The following is a 21,757-nucleotide window of genomic DNA, read 5'->3' as shown; positions in this document are numbered from 1 at the left end:
GGCCGCAATAATGCAGGCCACCGCACGACATTCACCGGCTGCACGTGCGCCGCGTGTGTGGGGTGCCAGGATGTCGGCGTGACGTGCCGCACGAGTCCCGAGACCGACTGGCAGCAGCTGATCAAGAGGGAGGCGACGCTGTCAGTCTACGAGGAGGACCTGAGGGCGATGGACGAGCTGGTACGTGGGCACGCGGCACGGGCGAGGCACCTGCAAGGCTGCGGCGTGAAGAGAGGGGCTTTTCTGAGCCATGTGCACGGAACTCACAGCTGTCGGGGGCAATAATGAGCCGATATGTATTACGCAGGGCTTTACGCATGGGTTTACCACCAACCACTCCGGTTTCTTTCCTCCCAGATGCTAAAAAATGTTTTTGCTCAAAACTGGCCAAGCATCCAAACCAGGATCCTCTTGAAAGAAATTACCCTCGAGGCTCAGTGAGATTGCTCTAGTTAAACAAAGAAGTTATTTTACACATCCAGTAACAAAACATTGCTAACACAGGAGGCGGCGGCGGCGGCAGCAGATGGATAGAAGTGGGGCTCGTCAGCCACTCGTGACTTCCTAAGCCTGCCCGGTGAAGCATCCAGGTGAAGTTTCAGAGCGAGTCGCATGTCTTCTCGGCCGACAGAACTGCGCGACGGGTCGCTGCCACAGGGTGGCGTGCGTGGTGGAGACGCTGGAGGTCGGCCAGGAGGAGCTGATCCACGTCAAGGGTTGGCTGTGGACACCGTCACTCACCGTGGTGAGAACACGGTCTACAGATGCACTCGCCAAGTCACTCAATCGATACCTTTGTTCAACACTGTGGCTGCCAGATCGCTCATCCGTACACGAAAGTGAGACCACATCGCCCCAATGCTCGGTCCGTGCCACTGGCCAAACCAAATCCCGAATCAGTTTTAGGATTTCATTCTCCGTCTTCAAGATCCTCATTGGGCTCGCACCTATCCACCTCTTCCACTCTTATCTCTCTAATCTCATCTCCACACACTCTTCGCTCCGGCAACCAATGCCCTCCAATGGCAGACTCGTGCCCTATTTCAGGCCAGGTGCCGAGTTACTTTTTTTCCTAAAGGGACAGCTGCCACTGGGGGTGCACTTTAAAATGTTTAAAAGGCTTTTATTGCATGTAAAGCGCTCTGTGATGCCCCAGCATAAAGGGTGTCCTAAAACTCATTCTCATGAAAGTCCCCTAGTCAACCTTGGCTAGGTGGGAGGTTGCTCTTTTTTTCTCTGCTACCCACACATTCTGGAACTCCTTTCTCCAAGCCCTCCGTGCCATCAGCTGCCTGTACCAGTTCAAAGTTCAGACCTTTGTTTACTATTCTGCCTACGTTAAATATTCCCACTGTTTCTGTATTGTTTTTGGAGTTACAGTCGCATTTAGACGCAACAGAAATCGTACGTAAATTTGCATTGCATTGTCAAACTAGGAGAGCCCTGGGTCATGAAAGCAATGCAGTATAGGCAACAAACGATGAAAACCAACCATACGAATATATAAATGTAGATAAAAAGACTTAAATTTACACGTAACATTACAAAAATTTAATTTAACAATTATTTTTAGTAAGATATAAAACAGTGCAGTGGTTAGCTCACTGCGCTCCGATCCCGGTGACCTCATCTGAATTCCTGGCCACGGCCAACATCGGTGGCGAGCGATATTTGGACCCTTTCCTGCCCCTCCTTCACCAACCCACTGACCAGCATGGTGAAGTATGGTCAAAGAACGCACACAATTGACACGGCATGCGAAGGCCTTCATCTGGCAGTAGATTAACAAACGACAGGAACATATTTTTATACAATTTAAATGAGGTACGAGACCCCGCTCATAAACAGTTATCGTCGATATTATCCAAGCAAGGAATTGTTACCCACCGCCTTGCAAGGTAATGGTTTTTACACATATAACAGATGCAAGATGACTTTCTCAAGAGTAGTAAATTCACATTTTTACTGTAATTTTTATTGCTAATTTCCGCAGATGAAATTCAAGAGCTTGAAACTCAACACAACTGCGGAGCTGCAATTAAACCGGTCTCAGCTCATCCTCATGAAGGAGGACAGCCGGTGGAGATATGTAAGTCACAGATGCAGACCCTGGAAGAGGGAAAATACACTAATTGCCAACATCCTCTCATCCTGACGAGGCCATCACCAACACCGCCATTAACTCAAGCACATACATCACGATGTGTGACGAGGGGGGGAGGGGGTTGAGAAATGTGACGTCACATCAAAATGCGCAACTTTAAATAAATATAGAAATCTTATAACACTAATTGTTAGAACACTCCTATAACATCAGAGTGCAGCTCCACATTAAATACGCACTACAATGACAATAGTTTAAAGCGATTTGAAGCATGTTTTATTTTCAAAATGGAAATATGGTTTTGGAGGGGGGACAGAGCTTTGTGACGTCATATTTGAGGGGGGGGTCTGACTTTGTGACGCCGTGTTACATATTTGAGTGTGGGGTCAAAAATCGTCCAAAATCGCGTGACGTCATTTATGGACGGCCCCAAAGACAATGTTTTTTGTTTGCACGTTCACCACAAGTACGTGTGGTTAATTCAAACAGGATTCCTTGACTAAGGATTCTGTTTGGTGTTTTAGCATCTTGACAACACCTGTTTTATTGGCAGAAAGGGTCAAACCTATTGTTATAAACCTTCGTGTCTGAACTCTGAACCCCACCCTAGATCGTGATGGAGATCACCAAGGAGCGTGGCTCCTCCGTGCCGCTGTGGATCATCATCGGCAGCGTCCTGGGTGGCCTGCTGCTCCTCGCACTGCTCATATACATGCTGTGGAAGGTGAGGCGACACTCACAACTTCAAGACCAGAACCACGTCCATGCTGACCTGGGGACAGTCATCACGGGCAAACCCCTGGGGTGAAAGAATGGACGGAAAGCATTATTACAAGAGTCGAGCGCGATAACGTTGGTCCATCCATACGCCGTTAGCCCAACGTTGTGTTTACTGGGAAGCAGCAATTGCCCCTCAGGGTTAACCAAAGGGAAGTGAGCCACGTGCCAAAGTTGCATGCAAGTAGCAAGCCTAGTTTTAGTTTCCTGCAGCAGGCCGTCATCATAAGCGGTACCCCAAGATTCCGGAAAGAGATCTTATAACAGGTCACTGCGGGGTGGGCTGGTAGGAACGAACAAATGAATGGCTATAATAAAATGAAATGGCGGGGGTACGATACGAAGGGAGAGTTTGAGGCTTAGTTCTAGGCTTTAGGCCTAGCTGTAGGCTTTAGGCCGCTGTGAGTTAATGTTTTATTTAAATGTTTTAATTAAAAACTATCTCAGGGAATTATAAGGGAATGTTACACTTGTTTAGCCAGGAAATCCTGAGTCTAAAGGTTTTTGTAGGGTCCTGCCAAGTGTTTGCAGTAGGGGGCGATGTTGCTACACCTAATCGGACGGACGGACGATATAATCTATTGTAGGCTGGTTCACTTCGTTCCTACCAGTAAAAGTCCAGTATATTCACAGGACCCCGATTTCCCCTCCAGAAAAAAAAACATTGCAATGGAAATGTAAAAGCTCCGTTTCCCCCTGCCCCCCCCCCCTACAGATGGGCTTCTTCCGCCGTCACTACCTGCAGCTCATACGCGACAATGACAAGGATGGCCGCGAGAACCTCGTGCAGGGTTGATTGATGACCCCAGCCGAACAGTCCGCTCGTCGCTCCATTTTCTTCGTCCTCTTCCGAATCACCTTGGGGTGGGGAGCAACGGGTGGAGAAAATGTGGTTGGGGAAATGAGGGCGACGAGAGGTGGGTGGGGGTTGGGTGTGTAGTCGAGGATGTCGTCAATTCATCAGGGCAGGCGGCGCAGGACGCCGTTGCACGACACACGCCCGTGTGTGGCTCCGCAGTAAAAACCGAGCTCTTTGATTGGTCAATTATAACCAGTGGCACGCCAGCTTCCACAAGACAAAAAGGGGCCACTTTTAAAGTTTGGCATACCCCCCCCCCCCCCGCCATGCTATGCACACATCCAAGTGAAGTAAAATCCCACTGCTAAAAACCATGCATGCATGACTTACACCGCCGACTGCATGCTACGAGTTGTGTGCTTGGGAATACTAAAGCACAAACCAGCTTGGACCCATGCCTGATGCTTGATTGACAGAACGACCAAAACTAGTCACCTGGTTACAGTGGTTAAATTGTATATGCCGCACAAACACACAACACCATAGGGGTGGGAGAGAGAAAAGATTATAGCAGCTGGGCTGCCTGACTTTCACCTGAAGCTATCCCACCACGGCAAAGGGTCCATCTCTGTATAGTGTTGTATATTACAAAGAGAGAAGTGAGCTTTTCTAAGACTAGATGATTTTAAAATATAGACTATATAAATTTTTGTTTCCTCTACTTTCACATATTTTTTTTTCCAAAGCGCATGCCAGCTCTGAGCATCAGGATGAAGGCATTCAGTTTACGAGACTCCAGAAATGAGATCCAATGTGCAGTGCGGTCACGAAACTTTCCTGGTGGTCTCCCGCGAGCTGGGCAGGAGGTGCAAACGGTACACGGTCGCCGCCGTCCACTCGGACACAACACCCCACGTGTTCATCTTCTTGGTTCTTTCGGTAAAATCACGTAAAAGGGAAATAATATAATAATAAAACATAATAAAATAATTCTCACGACGTTTCGGCCACAACGCAAGCAGCCGTCCTGCGTTGTGGCCGAAACGTAGTGAGAATTATTTTGTTTTATTTTTATAATTTCCCTTTTACGTGACTTTACCGAAAGAACCAAGAAGATGAATCCCTGCAGTCACGAAAGCTTTAAATCGAAATTTAACCCCACGTGTTCTTCAACTGCTTTGTTTTACCGACATTTAATCAAAAATTAGCTTGAGCTCATACATGTTTAAAATGTTTGCACCAGCTGCCATATATTCAAATTACTCAAATCAGGTTAAGTCTACTGACCTAGCCCAAAGGATGTTTGTGGAAAATAGTTATGACTTATTAGGAACCAAGCACAAATAGGTTGATTGCCGCCAAAGCAGTCCTGGCCACTTGGGCGTTATTGCAATTTTTCGTAGGCCTCTTCACATCAAAACTGTTTATAAACTAAACTATGTAACAACGCCGAGTGCAATATCGTTGTAATGCAAAGTGCTGAGATAACCAAACTACGAGAATGTGGCATACCTGTTAAATCAATTCCATTATAGCACGAGTTGACAATCCAGGCGCGCACACACACGCTACAGTGAGCAAAGTATTACAATCAATGGTTTCGGCAGGCAATTACAAAACATTAATGGTTGGTGTTAATATCAAGCACAAAAGTGAAAGCTTACTCCAGGATAGGAATTTCCAACCGTGAAGATCCAGGCAACAGTAATAGCATCGTTGATGCAATACCAGCTGCACAGGGGCACCGAGGCAATTGGATGTGGTTTGCCTGCAATCGTCCGGACACAACACTCCTAACAATTTTGGACCACCGTCCAATGCATGATGCAATAAGGAATTAAACATCAACAGATGTCGTATTATGAATTAAACTTGCAACGTCAAACACGATCCAGAGTGCTTAAATAAATGGGCCATCAGATACCACCGGCAGACATTCTTTCAGCCACACGTTGCAACTGCGACTTAAGGCAAGCCCGTAAAGGCTTATTGGATCACACAAAGTAAAACATTTCAAGCAGGCTTTATGGAATAGGCGCAGAGCCATTACACGTTTAGGATATTCAATCATTGCAGTACAGCTGCACGCACATTTTGAGAAGGCACGACTCTGCGAGTCAACTGTAGCGGCGTCTAAAAGCGACCAACTGGATATTGGGGAAAAGGAGGGCGGAGGCGATATTAATTTAACCCACCGTGACAAGTGAACTGATGAGGCACGAGCAACTTCAGAGGCCAGAGGGCCGGCCACACGAAACGAAGTCTTCACGACCGCACGACGAAGCTGCCGCAATCAGAACTTTTGCCCAGAATAGAGGCTTCTGCCAAAGTGCTTGTCTGATGAATTGCAGTCTATGAAGCCATCTGGATAATAATCAGTATTTTCAACATCGTACAATAATCCTTCTTTACCGAGTCTGGGAACAGACAATGCCAGCTTTGAGGTTAAACAAAAAAAATATCCGCAATGCTCTTCGTCTATAAATCACGTTGTGTGGTTTAGGCATTCACTTTATAGCGGATATATTTATTCGATATTGTCCGTGCTCAATTCGAGTCACGTAACTTTCTGAAATATAGAAACAAAAATGGAATACTTCATGTAAAATATTAAATAAAATATCTAATCCGTTTGTGCAACAAAAATTCCAATTTAGCTATTACAATCACCATTTCGTCATTAAACAGTTAAAACATAACTCTACACGATAGCTTTAATATAAATGCAATGTTTGGTACTTTTAAACAGAATGCACCCTATTACCAATGTTTAAATTTCAAGTGTAAAGCAGATTCGCTTGTGCTTATGAAAAATTATAAAGTGTAATAAAAGTAAAGGATAAATGTATTTATTTTGTATGTGATATTCTAGTTTTTATTTTTTACGCTTTTTGTATAACAGTTTACAACAAATTAATGGTGTTACAGACTTTACAGCGGGTTACCAATATTACAAAACAATCTTCCAGAAATGTGCACGTCCGCTAAAAATTACTATTAAATGTTGTGTGCAATGTATGTACATATTCGACTGTAAATATAGTTTTTTTTTAATGCTTAACTTTGTATTAAAGCCTTTGACTTGTATTGTCTCAAGTGGGTACGGTGTCACAATAAATACTCGTAACCCAACTCTCATGTGTGCAACATTTCAAAATAAGGTACACCACAATACAGCACTACCTTACAATTTGAAGTATAATTTCTTGGACGGCAGGAGTGTAAGAGCAACGGCTGGGGAAAATGTTCACCACCGTCATGAACTTTCACCACCAACTAGAAATTAAGTGTTTCAGGCAATGACCTTTATTCAGTGTAAAAGGATCCACAACTTTAGCTCATGACCATACATTTACCAAGTTTAAAACGGGATCATTAGTTCATGACGAGAGGTAAAAGATTTCTTCCAGCTTGTGCAACATGTAAATAGCTGCACGAGTAATTTTTTTTCCTAATCGGTGAACACTGTTGGGAAATTATACCGACACAGAAAAAGATAAATGTAAGATCACGGTGTATTTGGTGATGAAAAGGTTAAACACTGATGGCTCAATGGCTAAAGGGCCAACAGTCCAATTTGTTTATCATTAATTTTGCTCCTTATATTGACCACGACGCTCATTTAGAGCTTCCAGAGACATCACAGGTGAAATGGGTACTCTTAACTTTCAGCAGCAACGAATCTCCCCGGGAGAAAGCAATACCCTGGCACTTTCCAACACGGCACATTTTTACGGCGTATTTCGTGCACTTTTAGTTAAATGCTGCTGTAAAAGAATAACATAAAATCGATTCGAGTGACAAGACGGAACTGCGCCCACCTGCTGAAAATCTTACCCCGATATATTTCCATTAAGTTCCTCAATCGAAACATCTTAGCATAGTAACAATCTCACCAACGCAAAACTAGCAAAAGGGGGGGGGGGGGTATAACGACAGTAGAAGTCAGTTATTGCACGATTTACAATGAACCGATACGAGCGGGGGCCTTCTGATAGCACTGTTAACGCGCGCGGGCACTCTCCACAACAACAAAAAACCTCACACAGGATTTTGCACAACGGTGGTAGACAAATCACATTGGCGACATACAACACACCCTTACAGTATGTACAGTACATCTTGAGAGAGAGAGAGAAAACGCTGAATGCAAAGTTGAGATTAAAAAAACACAAGTTGGCAAATCATGGTGGGGTGAGAGATGCCCCCCTCGAAGCACTTGCAGTGATTGAGGTTTCTCTGTGAATCGCCGGTTACTTGCATTTATCACAGCCGACGCAATGTGTGTGTGTGTGTACTTTATATATACATCAACATTACTACTAATTGAGTGTTTTCTATTAATGTAAAATGAAACCTTGTAGATACACCCCAATGCTGTGTTCTGTGCTCTCCAACATTGGATGGACAATGTATTAATGAGAAAAAAAAATACTTTAAATTTATAATCAGGCATCCTGTTATATCACTGCAAAAATAACGGGACTGATGCCAGAGCGATGTCAATAAATTGCACCCGACCATAACGTTTCATTTATTTTCTTAAACAAAGCTTCAATGGTGTCGGACAACCCGGGGCACATTCAAGGGACATATCTACAAGGCCTGTTTGTTTTTATTGGTTGGATCTTCTACTTTCGAACCAAAAAATGGAGTACAAAAAAAATGTAAGTTGAAGGTTCCTTGGTGCAGTTCCAAAAAGTGAAAATCAGAGGGAAAATTGTGATAGTAAAATTGTCCATCCCTAGTGCGCCACAAAGTGGGAAATGTTCCCAAATAAACATGCTTTGCTGTCGCAGCCTGCACGACACCTCCAACCTCTACAGCGCTATTTAAAAGTAAAAAAAAAACGTATGTATTTTGTACAGATGACAACCAGCTTAAATGCTGTCCACTGTTTACTATGTCACAGGATTGTTTCTGGATGTGCTCAGCCCGATGTAGGTCTCCAGTAACACAAGGGAACGCTGACGTTTTGGATTTGTAGGAAAGGAATGGTCTTCTCTGAAGCACTCACCACTGCCACACTACATAAGCTCCATCTAAAAACGATAACAAGCCAAGTGCACACAAGGGGGTATGGGAAATTTAGGATCCATTTACATACATTATACAGCATCACAACAGCAGATGTAGAGATAAATACAAACTGTTAAACACACACGCAGATGTTAACTTTGTTTCCATTTCTACAGAGTTCACATAAAAGCGAATATAAATGTGTGCCGTTGCATATCACGCACTGACCACCGTTCACAGGCCACGAAATGAAATGTATGGTGTCAACTTCCAAATAAAACTTGGTGTCCTTATCGCTGTACCATGTTGTATTAATATTCTTGAACTTTCCCTTGAGTATCAATGGAAACTGTTAACATTCTGCAACACCATACACATGCATCAGTTAAAATCGTGTAACCACTTAAATGTAACAAGTGAAAAAAAACAGCTACCGCAGTTTATATCAAGAACTTGTTCCAACACATTGATGTAATTTGCATGTCTTACAAACGTACAAATACAAAACCCTCCGCGGCAAAACTTAACACATCTTTCAGCCTGATAACCCTTGCAACACACCTTCCCTTCATCAGTTCATCGCAGGCCGCAACGGGAAATGTAGCGGCGACATGGGAAGCAAAAGGAACCACAGGCCAGATCTAGCACCTTTGGTGACGAGTCACGACGGCATTATGATGAGCGAGCCAAAACATGCAATGGCACCAAACACTCAACAGCAGGGGCTCGCTTCCCGTCGGCCGTCGGTGCGTTGGCGGCGCTGCGGGTCCCTACTGTCCTCCTGCTGGCCCCAGCTTTTGAGGGTGGCAGAGCGTTTGACCCCAGGATTTGAGGGCAGAGTGTGGTGCCAGAGCAAGAGCTGGTCGTAGAAGCGACTGACGAGGCGGAGGGAAGGGGTCACACCTGGCTGCTGTCGGTGCTGTCCAGTTCAGAGGTCAAGCCTTTCCTGCACACGGGGCAGCTGTCATGCTGGGCAAGACACCACACACATGCATTTTCAGCCAAAATTGTTCATGTCAGTTCACTTAATTGATGGTCTTTAATTACTCAAGCAACAGAATATTAAATATCACTTAACCAGGTGACAGGCCATTGACTTAAATGAATCACAGGCATCCGTGCTTGGAAATAAATACAAAATGACTCTTTTGTGATGGGTAACTTGCACGCTTTGAATTTGAGCTGACAAGGACATCAAATCAATTACTCTTGCGGCAATGTTACAAGTTTTTTCAATAGCCACTTCACAGTAGAGCTGTGTTAATTCCTTTCAGAAGGCAGCTGCAATAATCAAATAGTTGAGAAGTGCAAAATGAATGAGTGGTGAGCACGAAAAACGATAGAGTAAAGAGCTGTCTGAGCTCAGTATTTTAAAATAATTAATTAACATTATAACACCCTCTAAAAGACGTGTATGAAATCACTGACAAATTGCATTTCATACATGGTTGCGTACGCAATTCCATTAGGGGAATTACTGCATAGCTCAGTCTCAAAACACAGACGGCGCAAAAGCTTGTCGAGCCGATGATGCTGGAAAGCTGCAACGCTGCTCACCCAGCTGAGCCATCAAAAAGATTAAAAACTCAACTGTGACTTTGAAACTTTGGCCAGTCTTCAACTATAATATGGCTGTAAACACACAAGCCATTTTAAGGCAAATAGTCAGAAGTGTAATTCTTATTTACAAGCCAGGGAATAGATAAAGTGTAATGAGATACAATACGTAATAATACACAATACCAGTGGGATTTAAATAATATCCGATGAGATATTTGTCAGCCAGCCTATGGAAGCATCCAACGTGGGTCGATTTTTACACGAGGTGCTCAGCCAATCCAACCTCGTTGCCTGTCTCCCGCCAGCAAGGCAATGTCATCCCCGTGACCTTCCTCTAACAAAAGTGTGGAGAAGCAGCACTCGTGGGAGGCATGTGAACATATCAATAGCAAGAATCATTTAGATGTACAGTGTCTTAATACTAAGCTCTACTAGACAGTGAGATAGCAAACGGTAACACATACAATTACAAATTTATGTTTAAATTAACTATTAAAAACAAAACACACGAATCTCATCTTACAAGGAGGAACCTATTTGCCCTCAAGCCATGATCACACAAATTGATGCGCGAACACCGTAATGGGTACGGGTGAGCGCTGCTCACCAGAATGAGCAGACGCTCTTTGGCGAAACGGTGGCGAAATGTTAACAACCTCGCCTGGTATACAGACGGTCGTGGGCTCGATCCCGACTCTGACACTTGTTGTTGTATATTTGGAGTTTGCATGTTCTCCCCGTGGTCGCGTAGATTTTCCTCCGGGTCCTCTGGTTTGTTCCCTCCACATTTACAAACGTACGTTTCGATAATTGGGCAGCTATAAATTCCCAAGTAATAAGCCACTTCGTTGAGCTCTCATTTGTGACAGGTCACTTCTGAAAAAAAGCCAAGTAGCTCAGTGGGTCATACCTTGTGAAATTATTGTTTTTTTATAGTTTATAGCTTAGTCAAACATTCTCACCATTTCCAGCCAAGGCACGATGCAGTTGCTGTGGAAGAGGTGAAGGCAGGGGAGTTGACGCACACTCTCGCCTACGCTGTAGTCTTCTTTGCAAACTGCGCACTCCATGCTGCAGTCTGAATTGCAAGGGGATGCATGCCACGACAATCAACCCTTTCGCATGACAAGAGTTGTCACTTTTAAAGGCAAAATTAACGCCTTGAGTGCAGTTTTCCACATGTACAAATATGGCCTATTTAGCGCCCGCAAAATCCTACGTACAAGGATCGGGAAACAGAGCATTATACTTCAGCGTGAACAATTAATGCGAATGCGACGCCGGAAAGGTGAGAAACGATTAATAAAAGACAAGTTTTACTCACTGGTAAATATAGCACAATGCTTTAAGAGGCCTTCCAGAAGACATTGCCAGTCCACTGAATAAGAGTCAAATGTATTTCACCCTCATAGCAGCTCACCAGCATTACACACCCAAGTGTGAACTGCCAAATCATTTACAGAGCCGTACATATGCGTACGGAGGCCACAATTTTATTGTGGAGGCCTTCTAATTTGCAGCAATACTGAGCATTACAATACATTAGATAAATTATGTTTGTGTAACATTTAACAAAAAAATATGTACAGTGTATATACTCTGGCCAACAGTGTTTTCAAATCCTAGGGCTCACAGGCACTGGGAGCTGTTAGCGTTTACAGATGGAGCAGATGAGTCATTTTTTAAACACATTACTGAGGTGTTCCTGCGCGATCGTGATCCGCGGGAGGGATGAGATCTTCTCCTTGTCAGCCGGAGGGGGTCCCGTGTTGTCCAACTGTCCCAGCAGCTGGGCAGGGAGGAAATGTGCACAAATCCAGAATTAACACCACTGCCAATGACACAGACCAGAATATCCAATGCCACATATGGTCGCTTTGGCTTAGTGGAGGGGCTGCGTACTTGGTGTCGAATGTTGGTTAATAATTAACTTGAGTGGAAAATTGGCTGCCTGCATGTTGACCAACGTGAGGCTCAGGAAATTCACTTGTAAGCATTTAACAGAGGTGGTTTTAAGAGCAGAGCGTGCTATCTTAAAGCAAGCAATTTTCTCATGCAAATATGTTTATACATTTGGCCACGCATAATTGTGCAAGTTTTAAAGATGTTTTGCTGTACCAGCATATTCTTTGTATCTCTTACACTCTTTCAAAGTCTATTTGCACTTGCCTCATATTATAATGAACAGGCTTCTGTTAATCCCACCTAATAGTTGAGAACATTTCGTCTCAAGGCCTTTCAGACCATTGTTATCATGCAGAATATAAGCAAGTAAACGTTGACCTTCCGAGTTTCGTCAGCAGTCCGACTTGTTGCACAAACACTGCTGTGTTTCCAGATGTTACTGGCAAGATGGCTGCAACCTCCGAACACTTAATTATTACTGAACTTTTGTTTGTATCATCAATGGAGCTGTTAAAACCACAGCTCGTTCCTCCTAAACTGCCCCTGAGATTGGCAAGCACCTGTTTAATCTGTAAACATTTGGTAGGCACTCACACACTATCATTGTTCCAAGTTTAATTGAAAGTGCAAATTTACTTGACTGTTTGGATGTCAATCTTCAAAATCTGAATCCAGTTCTTAAGCTCTGTGACTTGTTCATGAATGTATTAAACATGCCAAACAGCACACATCATCGCCAAACAAAACAAAGATCCCCCTATAGCCATACAGACTGTTGGGTGAATTGCAATAATTATGGCCAAGCCACACGAGGTAGTGGTGTGGCCGGAAGCATGCCCAACGACCTTCGTCTCCCCAGTACTGATGTTTGCACATCTTAACAAGTTTACCTCTGAAGACAAATCAACCTAGAGAAGGCCCAGGTTGTTAAAAATAGTCGCCACCGAATTTAGCTGTGGTCAGGAATCTAACTCAGGTTGTCGGGTTCGTGCAGCAGTGCACTAATAACTGTGTTACCACTCCCCAAATTCAGTGGAAGCATTTAAGCATAAACATGAATCGACAAAAAATATGCTCGACATGTATGGATGCACTGCCATCTACAGTTGTACGTGAGAATTGCAGTTCATTATATGCGATGCACGCTTAAATTCACGGTCGGCATCAATCCCTAAGAAAACGACCTTCATACCCAGGCATTTAAAAATGCTGTGCAAGGCAATTCCATAACGGGGAAAATGGTAATCCACGGAAGGAGGTAAGGGACGTCCTTTATGCCCTGTGTTTAAAAATGCTGCGCAAGATGTATCGTTTAACCAGATGTGCCAAGACCCAATGTTGGCAATGATATTACAAATTATAGGAGATGCGAAACTCTGTACGGCAGTAACACACTTGCGTGATGATGGCGTCCAGACCTCCAGCTCCCCACACGTAATCAGCGGGGCTACTGTGTAACACATCACTAACAAACAGGGAAGACAAAAACACAGGTTTATTTATCACATTCCTGTCAAACAACACATGCCATAGCCTTTACCTGTATGGTATACGCATATATAATCCACAGTTTCCAATATAACAGCTGCATGAAATGCAAGCGTGGCTTTTCTTTGAATGGGTTGTTTTCTCTTTGCTGCATTCACGCCGCAGCAATTTCCTTACAGAGTGAACGGAGGGAAAGGTGATCGTGCAGGGCCCCAGAGTCCACCGAGCATCTGCTGGATAATCCTACAGGGAATACAACAGGCCCATCGTAAAAATTAAACAATACAAAACCCACACACATGCACACATCATTATGGTGGTGCAGCAATTAGTCTGCTTGTTAACACGTCCCCAATTAAACCACAATGCTCCATAAAGAGCCGTCTGTAAATTCAATCAGATAATCACGAGAAATAAACAATTACGAGCTATCTGTCCATCAGTCCATATAATTATCTATAATTGGCTGAAATGAGGTAAACATAGGATGGACTATGTTATTGTTATATTTTTTATTTAAAGTGTATCAAAACTGTGCTACCAGCATCATATGAGACGAAATAAATCCATTTGGGTCTCTCACACAGCAGCGCAACCTTTCGCATTAGAGTGGCTCAGGGAAACGGACATGGCAGAACAGTCCCAAAGATCCCTTCAAGTAACCTCTGGTTCATACAATAGAGGGCGGAACTTTCCTACTGCACTCCGACAGAGTTTAATGTTTGTCGCAATTCCAATTCTCATAGTTTTAATTTCACAAAATGCAGTTGCAGAAACAAATTTGACGTGGTTTTTGTCTAGTCATTGGGGACTGGTCTGGGACCACAAACTCTCTACACTTGACAACGCAGTTTATATCACAGGTCGATTAAACTCAGATTCAAATACAGAATCTCATTGGTGTCACCTCAGGCCTTTGCACTTGTGAGCCACCAGGCCCACCTATAGTACATTGCGTTTTTAAACAGGGTGAATGCCTCCGTGAGCTTCCTTTCAGCAGCGACGTGGCGAGAGGGGGGGTGGGGTGAGCTCACCCCTCGATGGCAGGCGAGCGCTCCACACGGTGACGCCGGAAGCTGTGCCGGGTGCGCGGCAAGCGGTAGCGTCGGTCCCTGGCCTGGCTCTCTCGGTCTCGATCGCGGTCGCGCTCACGCTCGCGGTCTCGCTCAGGATCTCCCCGCAAGCTCTCAGCCACGGGCAGCGACGACGAAGAAGAGCCGGGCCTCTGCGGGTGCATGCGGTTGGGCACCCTGTCCTCGTCGCCATCGGCAAACCACGTCATCACCATGCGCCCCCACAGCTTGCGGCAGAGGACAAACGTTGCTCGCCGTGAGTGGGGGGCACATGTGGCTGGGTAGAGCTGGGCAAACGAACTATACCCTCTTTTGTTCACTCTTGTTAGGAGATATAGCACTATGACTAATTCACAGCCTATGACCAAATAATCCGGAATTTTCCTGATCTTGTCAAGCTGAGCAGGGCTGAGGCTGCAGAGTGTGTGGATGATTGACTGCCACAGATAAGCGTTACAGGCTGTGGCGTTACATTGTAGGCGGTGAAAATAATTGTTGCACTCTATTCTTATGCTCCCACATCTATGCGCCCTGCTTTCATCAACCGTACTGACAGCAGGTGGTGAAGTATAGTCAAATAACCACCTCAACCCGCACGGCGTGGGGAAATCCTCATCCAGCAGGGTACTGACAAAGGGCTGTAAATGATCGTGTACTATTTCATAATAAAAAAAACCTCTGCAGGCAAAATAATATATTTAATTTACCAGAGATATATTCTTAGCCATAATTAAAAGACAATCAATGTTCCCAATGTAATTATACATCTTCCCGAGTTATCTGCCCCAAGAGCAGGCTGGTTCAAGTTCCCTTCATCAAGTCTGATCTTGTGCTTTCTTCTTAATTTCAAACCCGCTCGCCCTCTTCGCTCGGCCGACTGGCGTCATCTGCACCCCACGGCTGCCCTGGGCCACGATTTGTGGCCGCTCTTTCAGTCGCGATGTCACTGCCGCCCCCTCTGGAATTCCTACCCCTCTGGCTCTCCCTCCTCACTTCGCGTTTTCAAATCAGGAGTTAAAATTTTAATATTTATAAGTAATTTCGACCCTCCCAAGTGTGCCCTTTCCCCCCCGCTTGGTACCCAATTCTTCCTCTTCGAGATGTTTGGTTTGCGTGATTTAGCGCCTTACAAATGAAAAGTGTTCTTGCATGCAGCGTCCCTTTCTTGAAGTCTCTTCCCTCCCCCCCAGCGTTAACCTCTGAAAATATGCCAAATCCAGATTAATTTGCCTTCTCTGAATTGATGTAATGAGATCTTCTTTAATTGTGCAATGTGCCATATAATATAGCTTTGGGTGTGCTCAAATTTATACAAAAATTAGGATTTTTTTTTACAGCAATGTACTCTTTTTTCCACTCAAGTACTGAATTGTCATGTGCTATGGTTACAATGTATTAAACTATATAATACATTGCTATGATGAACCAATGGACTATATTTATTATGTAAATTGTAGGTGGAACTAAGAAGATTATTCAAGTGAATTTTTTTCCATATTATTTAGGTATAAAACATTGTTTATTTATTTATTGTCACTTCTGCTAGAGGCTTAAGTAAACGTAGTGATATAAATATGTTATATATATTCAATTTAACTCGTTTTGAATTTAGATTTGTAGAGTTTGGCTATATTGGTATGCAAAAGCTTATTGACATTCATGAGATCACAAGATTTCCAATGCCCAGTTTATAGCAGATTGTGGTATTCTGCAGTAAAATGCACATTGCAAACTAGTGACCTTGTGGAGATGCCTTAAGAGACAGAGGCACTGAAAGCCGCTACATCAATATACATCTCCATTGTAATAATATTTTGTGCGTTGTATACGAATTATTTAAAACAGCGTAGAAATTTTTGTTACATCTTAGTGTCATCACGGAGACACAAGTAGCTAAATCTATTAGACATCAACAGGCCATCCTCCCTACCACTTGGTGTGTCGCCGAGTGCTTTTCCGCAAAACAATTACCTCTGAAAACTGCGCTGCGGGATCCTGGTTCCTGTTGGTGGAGCTGCCATCGCTGGCACTAGGAAACGGAGTGTAAAAACGAGTCAACGTAGGTTCTGACGAGCAGTTTATACGCAACATCGTTGTTGTGCTTTAATCAGTTCCGTGTACTAAACACTGTTTCACGGGCCACATTCACAATGACAACTTTTAATCGAATATATATTTCGACTAGTTCTAACCAAAGAAAGTTAAAATTACACTCTTAACTCCACGACAACTATATTTGTTAAAATAAGGTAATATTCACAACAACAAAAAATAGTGGCAATAAACAGTAAAGAAAATATGAAATGGTATATGACCTCATGTAACTGCACTGCATTTGCGCCAGGGACACGTGATAAATGCACAGCGGCAAGTGTTCATCACAACAGATTACTTTAAGATGGATGATAATTAACGTGAAGAAAATTACATTTTCCCAAGACATATGGTCTCAATCGGAATTAGATCTATTCTTCATTAACCAAAATTACAACATGTGAGGATTCTGAAACCTCAACACAAACAAGATAACCATTTTGTGTACCTCGGCTGCTGGTCAGGTAACTCTTCAATGAAGCCAGAGTCGCAACGTGGGCAGGTATATTCCTGTAAAAAAAAGAATACTTATGATACACAATTGCATTTCATCATAGAATATTGCATGTATGTGAGATTTACGCAGTTATTGTATTTACAACATTTACAAAGTATGCCTCATCTGTAATGAATTTTGCAATATGTGTCAAGGTTCCTGACAATTCATTTTGTATTACAACTCAGGGAGACAAAACTTATGCAAACAGTCGACATCTTAAGTCAGATTTTTTTTTATGTAGCAGTAGAAAAGACAGCGTCCCCGTCATTAGGACGCTCTTTCTGACAGCTCTGTTTCTTCACCTGAGGATGGCTGCTTGTGTTGTGGCCGAAACGTCGTGAGCATTTTTATTTTATCATGTTTTATTTGTATTATTTCTCTTCTACGTGACTTTACTGAAAGAACCAAGAAGATGAATCCCTGCAGTCACGAAAGCTGTAAATCGAAAGGCCCCTATGAATGCCAACTATTATACATTTTCCAAAGACTATTTGAGCTTGTACCTTTACCATGTCTATATATTATGTGTATGTTTGTCAATAATAAAAACACTCCTGAAAAACAGTTAACACAGTGATCTAGTCACGCATATATTTGCCAATATTACAAGCTTGTAAAATTTTGGCTAAAAGGTGTCATTGCTTCACAAATATTTCTGTACAACTGCTCTTTTAAGAACCTTACTGTGGGTTTTAAATTAAAGACTAGCCTTTTGCCCGTCCAAGGACGGGTGTATTTCAGTGCATCTGAAACTTGCAAGTGAAAAGCAGACTGCGACGTGATATTCATTGCATCAATGCGTGTGCAATTTCGAAGGGCGTGGTGACACAGCCCTATTTCATTTTAAGGTTATAATCCCTTGTTCATCATTTTTACTTTGATGTCTCAATAGCGTTACGGAGATCGCGTGACGGTTGTAAGTTGACGCTGAGGAGGGGAGGCACCTCGCCCCCCCATGTGGAGTGACGTCACCCGCTAATTAATATTAATGGTGGGGGGTGCTACATGTGAAGTAACGTCACCCGCTCATGATTATTAATGAGGGGCAAGGGTCCTTGTGGAGGACGTCATCTGTTCATGAGTATTAATGAGGGGGGCTGACCGACGTGGAGTGACGTCACGCGTGGGACACACAGACATTATTGGCTCATAGCAGTAAATGAGTGGTTTCGCATTACATTTGTATGGGCAGTACTTATATGTTTACATTAATATTGCAGTGGCAAGAATATCAATATAAGAGCTTCTTCTGACTTCCCACAAATCGAAACTCATTCTATCAACTGTGGAATCACAAAGGGCTGGTTCAACTACCAACCGAAATAAGTTCCACCTTCAACGACTGCACCATACAAATGGACGTGAAAGGTGCTTGCTCGACCCTCTGCTGAAGGCTTCACCAAGATATGTCAGCCATGGGGGTTGTTTGACCGTACTTCACCACATAGATAATTGCGGTTTGGTGATAGCGGCACCCTGGACAAGTTCAGATATGATTTGCTACTGACATTGGCTATGGCCAAGAAACAAACCCATGTTCATATAGAAAGAAAAAATGTAATTACTAAATATACACTGCCAGGAAATGCTAACTTTTTGGGATTTGTTTAGGCTTATATATTGATGGGAATGACAACATACAAGAAAAAAAACAGAAAGTTGCGTGGTAGCCAGTCGCTACATGGATGTGGCGAAGAAGACAGAATGGTTTTTCAATTCCTGAGATGTCAACCATCGTTTTCAATTCTTATTCTTACGCCTGTGTAAATGGCCTGCTCTATTCTTTCACTCGCACATGTGGCTGCTAAATCAGTCCTTCTGTGAACCTTACATGTATCTATACAATGATATGTTCGTGTGTGCGTCTCGTCTGCTAGTCCCAAACACATTCTTGTGGTCACATCTCTTCGCTAACCCGCGTTTTCAAGTGTGTTCAGTGATAAGCCTTAGCATACAACTAAATTCCACGCAAGGATTGCTTATAATAACCATCTGCTTCTGTGTCTTTTGACGAGAAGGCAGTTCCTCGCCAACATCCCACTGGAATTTGAGAATATCCGAGTGAGGTTCAAATTTACCAAATGAGGAGAGAAGGAAAGGATTTTGTGTTGAGAGTTGTGGGTGGCAGGAAGAGATGGGAGATACCGGTATATGTAATGAGGGGTGACCGCATGGAGGGAGGGAGACCACGATTGAGCAGTGGTGGAGGCAAAGGGGAAGGAGGTTGCGAGATAGAGGGGGGGTTTGAGGAAAGGCAATTATTGAAAGGAATTGGGGGAGGAATCTCGGGTCCGTGGCGATCGTGTGGTGTGGGACCCGAGGAAGTCGGGATAACATCTGTGGGAGAAGGGGGTACAACAACAACAACATCGAGCGAGGCGTTGTGATGAAGCCATTAGGACGGTGCGGAGAGATACCTCTGAGCATTTTAATAATGTAATAACTAAACAACGGTGTTGTACAACAGGGGACAGTGAAGAGTAGGACTTGGGGGTTATTTTTTTGTTTTAAATAAAGGTATATGTAGAGCAGCAGTTATTGTGTGGACACGATTGTAGGAGATTCATAATCTTGTGTTTGATTACTGTCCGCACAATAAATAACTGCTCTACTTATACCTTTCTTTAAAACAAAAAAAATCACATCCAGGTCCTCCCACTCCTCTCCCCTGTTGTATAACAACCCAGTTAATATCGTGAAAGCGAAGCCCCAATCGGTAGTGGTGTGAGAGAGACAATTGAACGCGTTGTTGAGCGGGGCGTAAGGAATGTTGAGAAACGCTACGCGGAGTGCGGAGAGGCCGAGGTGGGAGACTTGGGGGGGGGGGGGGGGAATTCGGCGAGGAAGAAGTCGACGGGAGGTGTTGGGATGGAAGGCGGCGACGCTTTAGTTCGATCTCAAAGGGTCGGGACGAGGCGGGGATAACAAACAGCACGGAGCAGAGAGAAATCGTGGCCCTCCGTGAACAACTCCGCGGGAGACGAGGGGGGATTGGAGTCACACGGCTCGAAGCCCCCCACCACCACCACCACCCACTATAATAACAAAACACATCAACACAACCGAAACAAATAAGATGAAGGTGTCCCAAACACCCCTCCTCCTCCTCCTCCTCAATCACCAACCAAACCTCAACCATCTCCACTCCCCCCCCCCACCGCGCGATCTTTCACATCGAATATAATAACCTTGTTTTACTAAGGTAAACATTCTCGCTCTCCTTTCATTATCGAAAGAAATAAAGAAAGACGCCCGCCCCAAACGAGACAACAACACCCAGACACACAGACAGACAGACACAGCAACAATCAAACCCCAACACGGAGCCGGCCATCATGGAACAGACTCGTCGGCGTTGTATTATCGGCGCAGCAGCAGCCGCAGCAGCTGCTGTCCCCCGGGTTACGATGAACAAGGAGAAGAAGTGTAGGGGGGTGAGGCTCGTGAGACGGCGCGTTTCTCCTCACGGGCAGCTTGGGGTGAACCTCGCGGGTGCAGCTGTGGCAGAAGAAGCGAGTCGCCTCCTCCTCGACAGCCGCCGCTGCCGCCGCCGCCGCCATCACGGGTCTCCACCCCCCTCCCTCCCACCGAATTGCGTCATAGCGGGGCCGCCGTGACGTCACTGCGACGGACGCAATCGGCGGCCATCTTGCCTAGGGGTGGGGGATGGGGTTTGGGGTGGGGATGGGGGTTGGGGTGGGGGATGGGGTTTGGGGTGGGGGATGGGGTTTGGGGTGGGGGATGGGGGTTTGGGGTGGGATGGGGTTTGGGGTGGGGGATGGGGGCTTGGGGTGGGGGATGGGGGTTTGGGGTGGGGGATGGGGGTTTGGGGTGGGGGATGGGGGATGGGGTTTGGGGTGGGGGATGGGGGTTTGGGGTGGGGGATGGGGGTTTGGGGTGGGGGATGGGGGTTTGGGGTGGGATGGGGTTTGGGGTGGGGGATGGGGGCTTGGGGTGGGGGATGGGGGTTTGGGGTGGGGGATGGGGGTTTGGGGTGAGGGATGGGGTTTGGGGTGGGGGATGGGGGTTTGGGGTGGGGGATGGGGGTTTGGGGTGGGGGATGGGGGTTGGGGGTGGGGATGGGGGTTGGGGTGGGGGATGGGGTTTGGGGTGGGGGATGGGGTTTGGGGTGGGGGATGGGGGTTTGGGGTGGGATGGGGTTTGGGGTGGGGGATGGGGGCTTGGGGTGGGGGATGGGGGTTTGGGGTGGGGGATGGGGGTTTGGGGTGGGGGATGGGGGATGGGGTTTGGGGTGGGGGATGGGGGTTTGGGGTGGGGGATGGGGGTTTGGGGTGGGGGATGGGGGTTTGGGGTGGGATGGGGTTTGGGGTGGGGGATGGGGGCTTGGGGTGGGGGATGGGGGTTTGGGGTGGGGGATGGGGGTTTGGGGTGGGGGATGGGGTTTGGGGTGGGGGATGGGGGTTTGGGGTGGGGGATGG

The 21,757-nt window shown here is 45.1% G+C and overlaps 2 protein-coding genes across 3 annotated transcripts in view; one reads left to right on the top strand and one right to left on the bottom strand.

Annotated features, from left to right (window-relative positions):
- The window catches only part of LOC133346641 (integrin alpha-11-like), a 101,536-nt gene extending 94,760 nt beyond the window's left edge, over positions 1-6,776 (top strand). The window contains 5 exon segments of the mRNA XM_061558367.1: positions 70-180; positions 632-745; positions 1,994-2,089; positions 2,715-2,828; positions 3,597-6,776. Coding sequence (XP_061414351.1) covers positions 70-180; positions 632-745; positions 1,994-2,089; positions 2,715-2,828; positions 3,597-3,677 — 516 coding nt within the window. The 3' untranslated portion in view covers positions 3,678-6,776.
- A 187-nt stretch (positions 6,777-6,963) lies between these two features.
- Positions 6,964-20,894, bottom strand: LOC133346642 (E3 ubiquitin-protein ligase RNF115-like). Of its 2 annotated transcripts, none has more exons than XM_061558368.1 (10): positions 20,786-20,894; positions 17,268-17,329; positions 16,697-16,754; positions 14,687-14,952; positions 13,830-13,895; positions 13,560-13,629; positions 11,955-12,048; positions 11,222-11,337; positions 9,603-9,668; positions 6,964-8,722 (listed from the first exon to the last, which is right to left on the bottom strand). In XM_061558368.1, exons 1-10 carry the CDS (start codon positions 20,876-20,878, stop codon positions 8,708-8,710), a joined length of 906 nt encoding a protein of 301 aa, XP_061414352.1. In that variant the 5' UTR covers positions 20,879-20,894; the 3' UTR covers positions 6,964-8,707. The 2 variants fall into 2 exon arrangements, with proteins under 2 accessions (XP_061414352.1, XP_061414353.1); XM_061558369.1 differs by having other exon boundaries at positions 14,687-14,877.
- Between the last annotated feature and the right edge of the window lie 863 nt (positions 20,895-21,757).

Source organism: Lethenteron reissneri, chromosome 24 (assembly GCF_015708825.2).
Source record: "Lethenteron reissneri isolate LAM-NWPU_2019-01 chromosome 24, ASM1570882v1, whole genome shotgun sequence".
In the NCBI taxonomy this organism is placed as follows: Eukaryota; Metazoa; Chordata; class Hyperoartia; order Petromyzontiformes; family Petromyzontidae; genus Lethenteron; species Lethenteron reissneri.
The sequence above is the reverse complement of the archived record's forward strand: the minus strand, read 5'-3'. Positions and strand labels throughout refer to the sequence as shown.

Coding starts and splice junctions, on each gene's coding strand:
- LOC133346642 (XM_061558368.1), bottom strand. CDS start 20,878: ATGGCGGCGGCGGCGGCAGCGGCGGCTGTCGAGGAGGAGGCGACTCGC. Junction 11,338..11,954: donor GATCGCGCAGGAACACCTCA/GTAATGTGTTTA, acceptor CTTGCAATTCAG/ACTGCAGCATGGAGTGCGCA. Junction 9,669..11,221: donor TCGTGCCTTGGCTGGAAATG/GTGAGAATGTTT, acceptor TGTCTTGCCCAG/CATGACAGCTGCCCCGTGTG.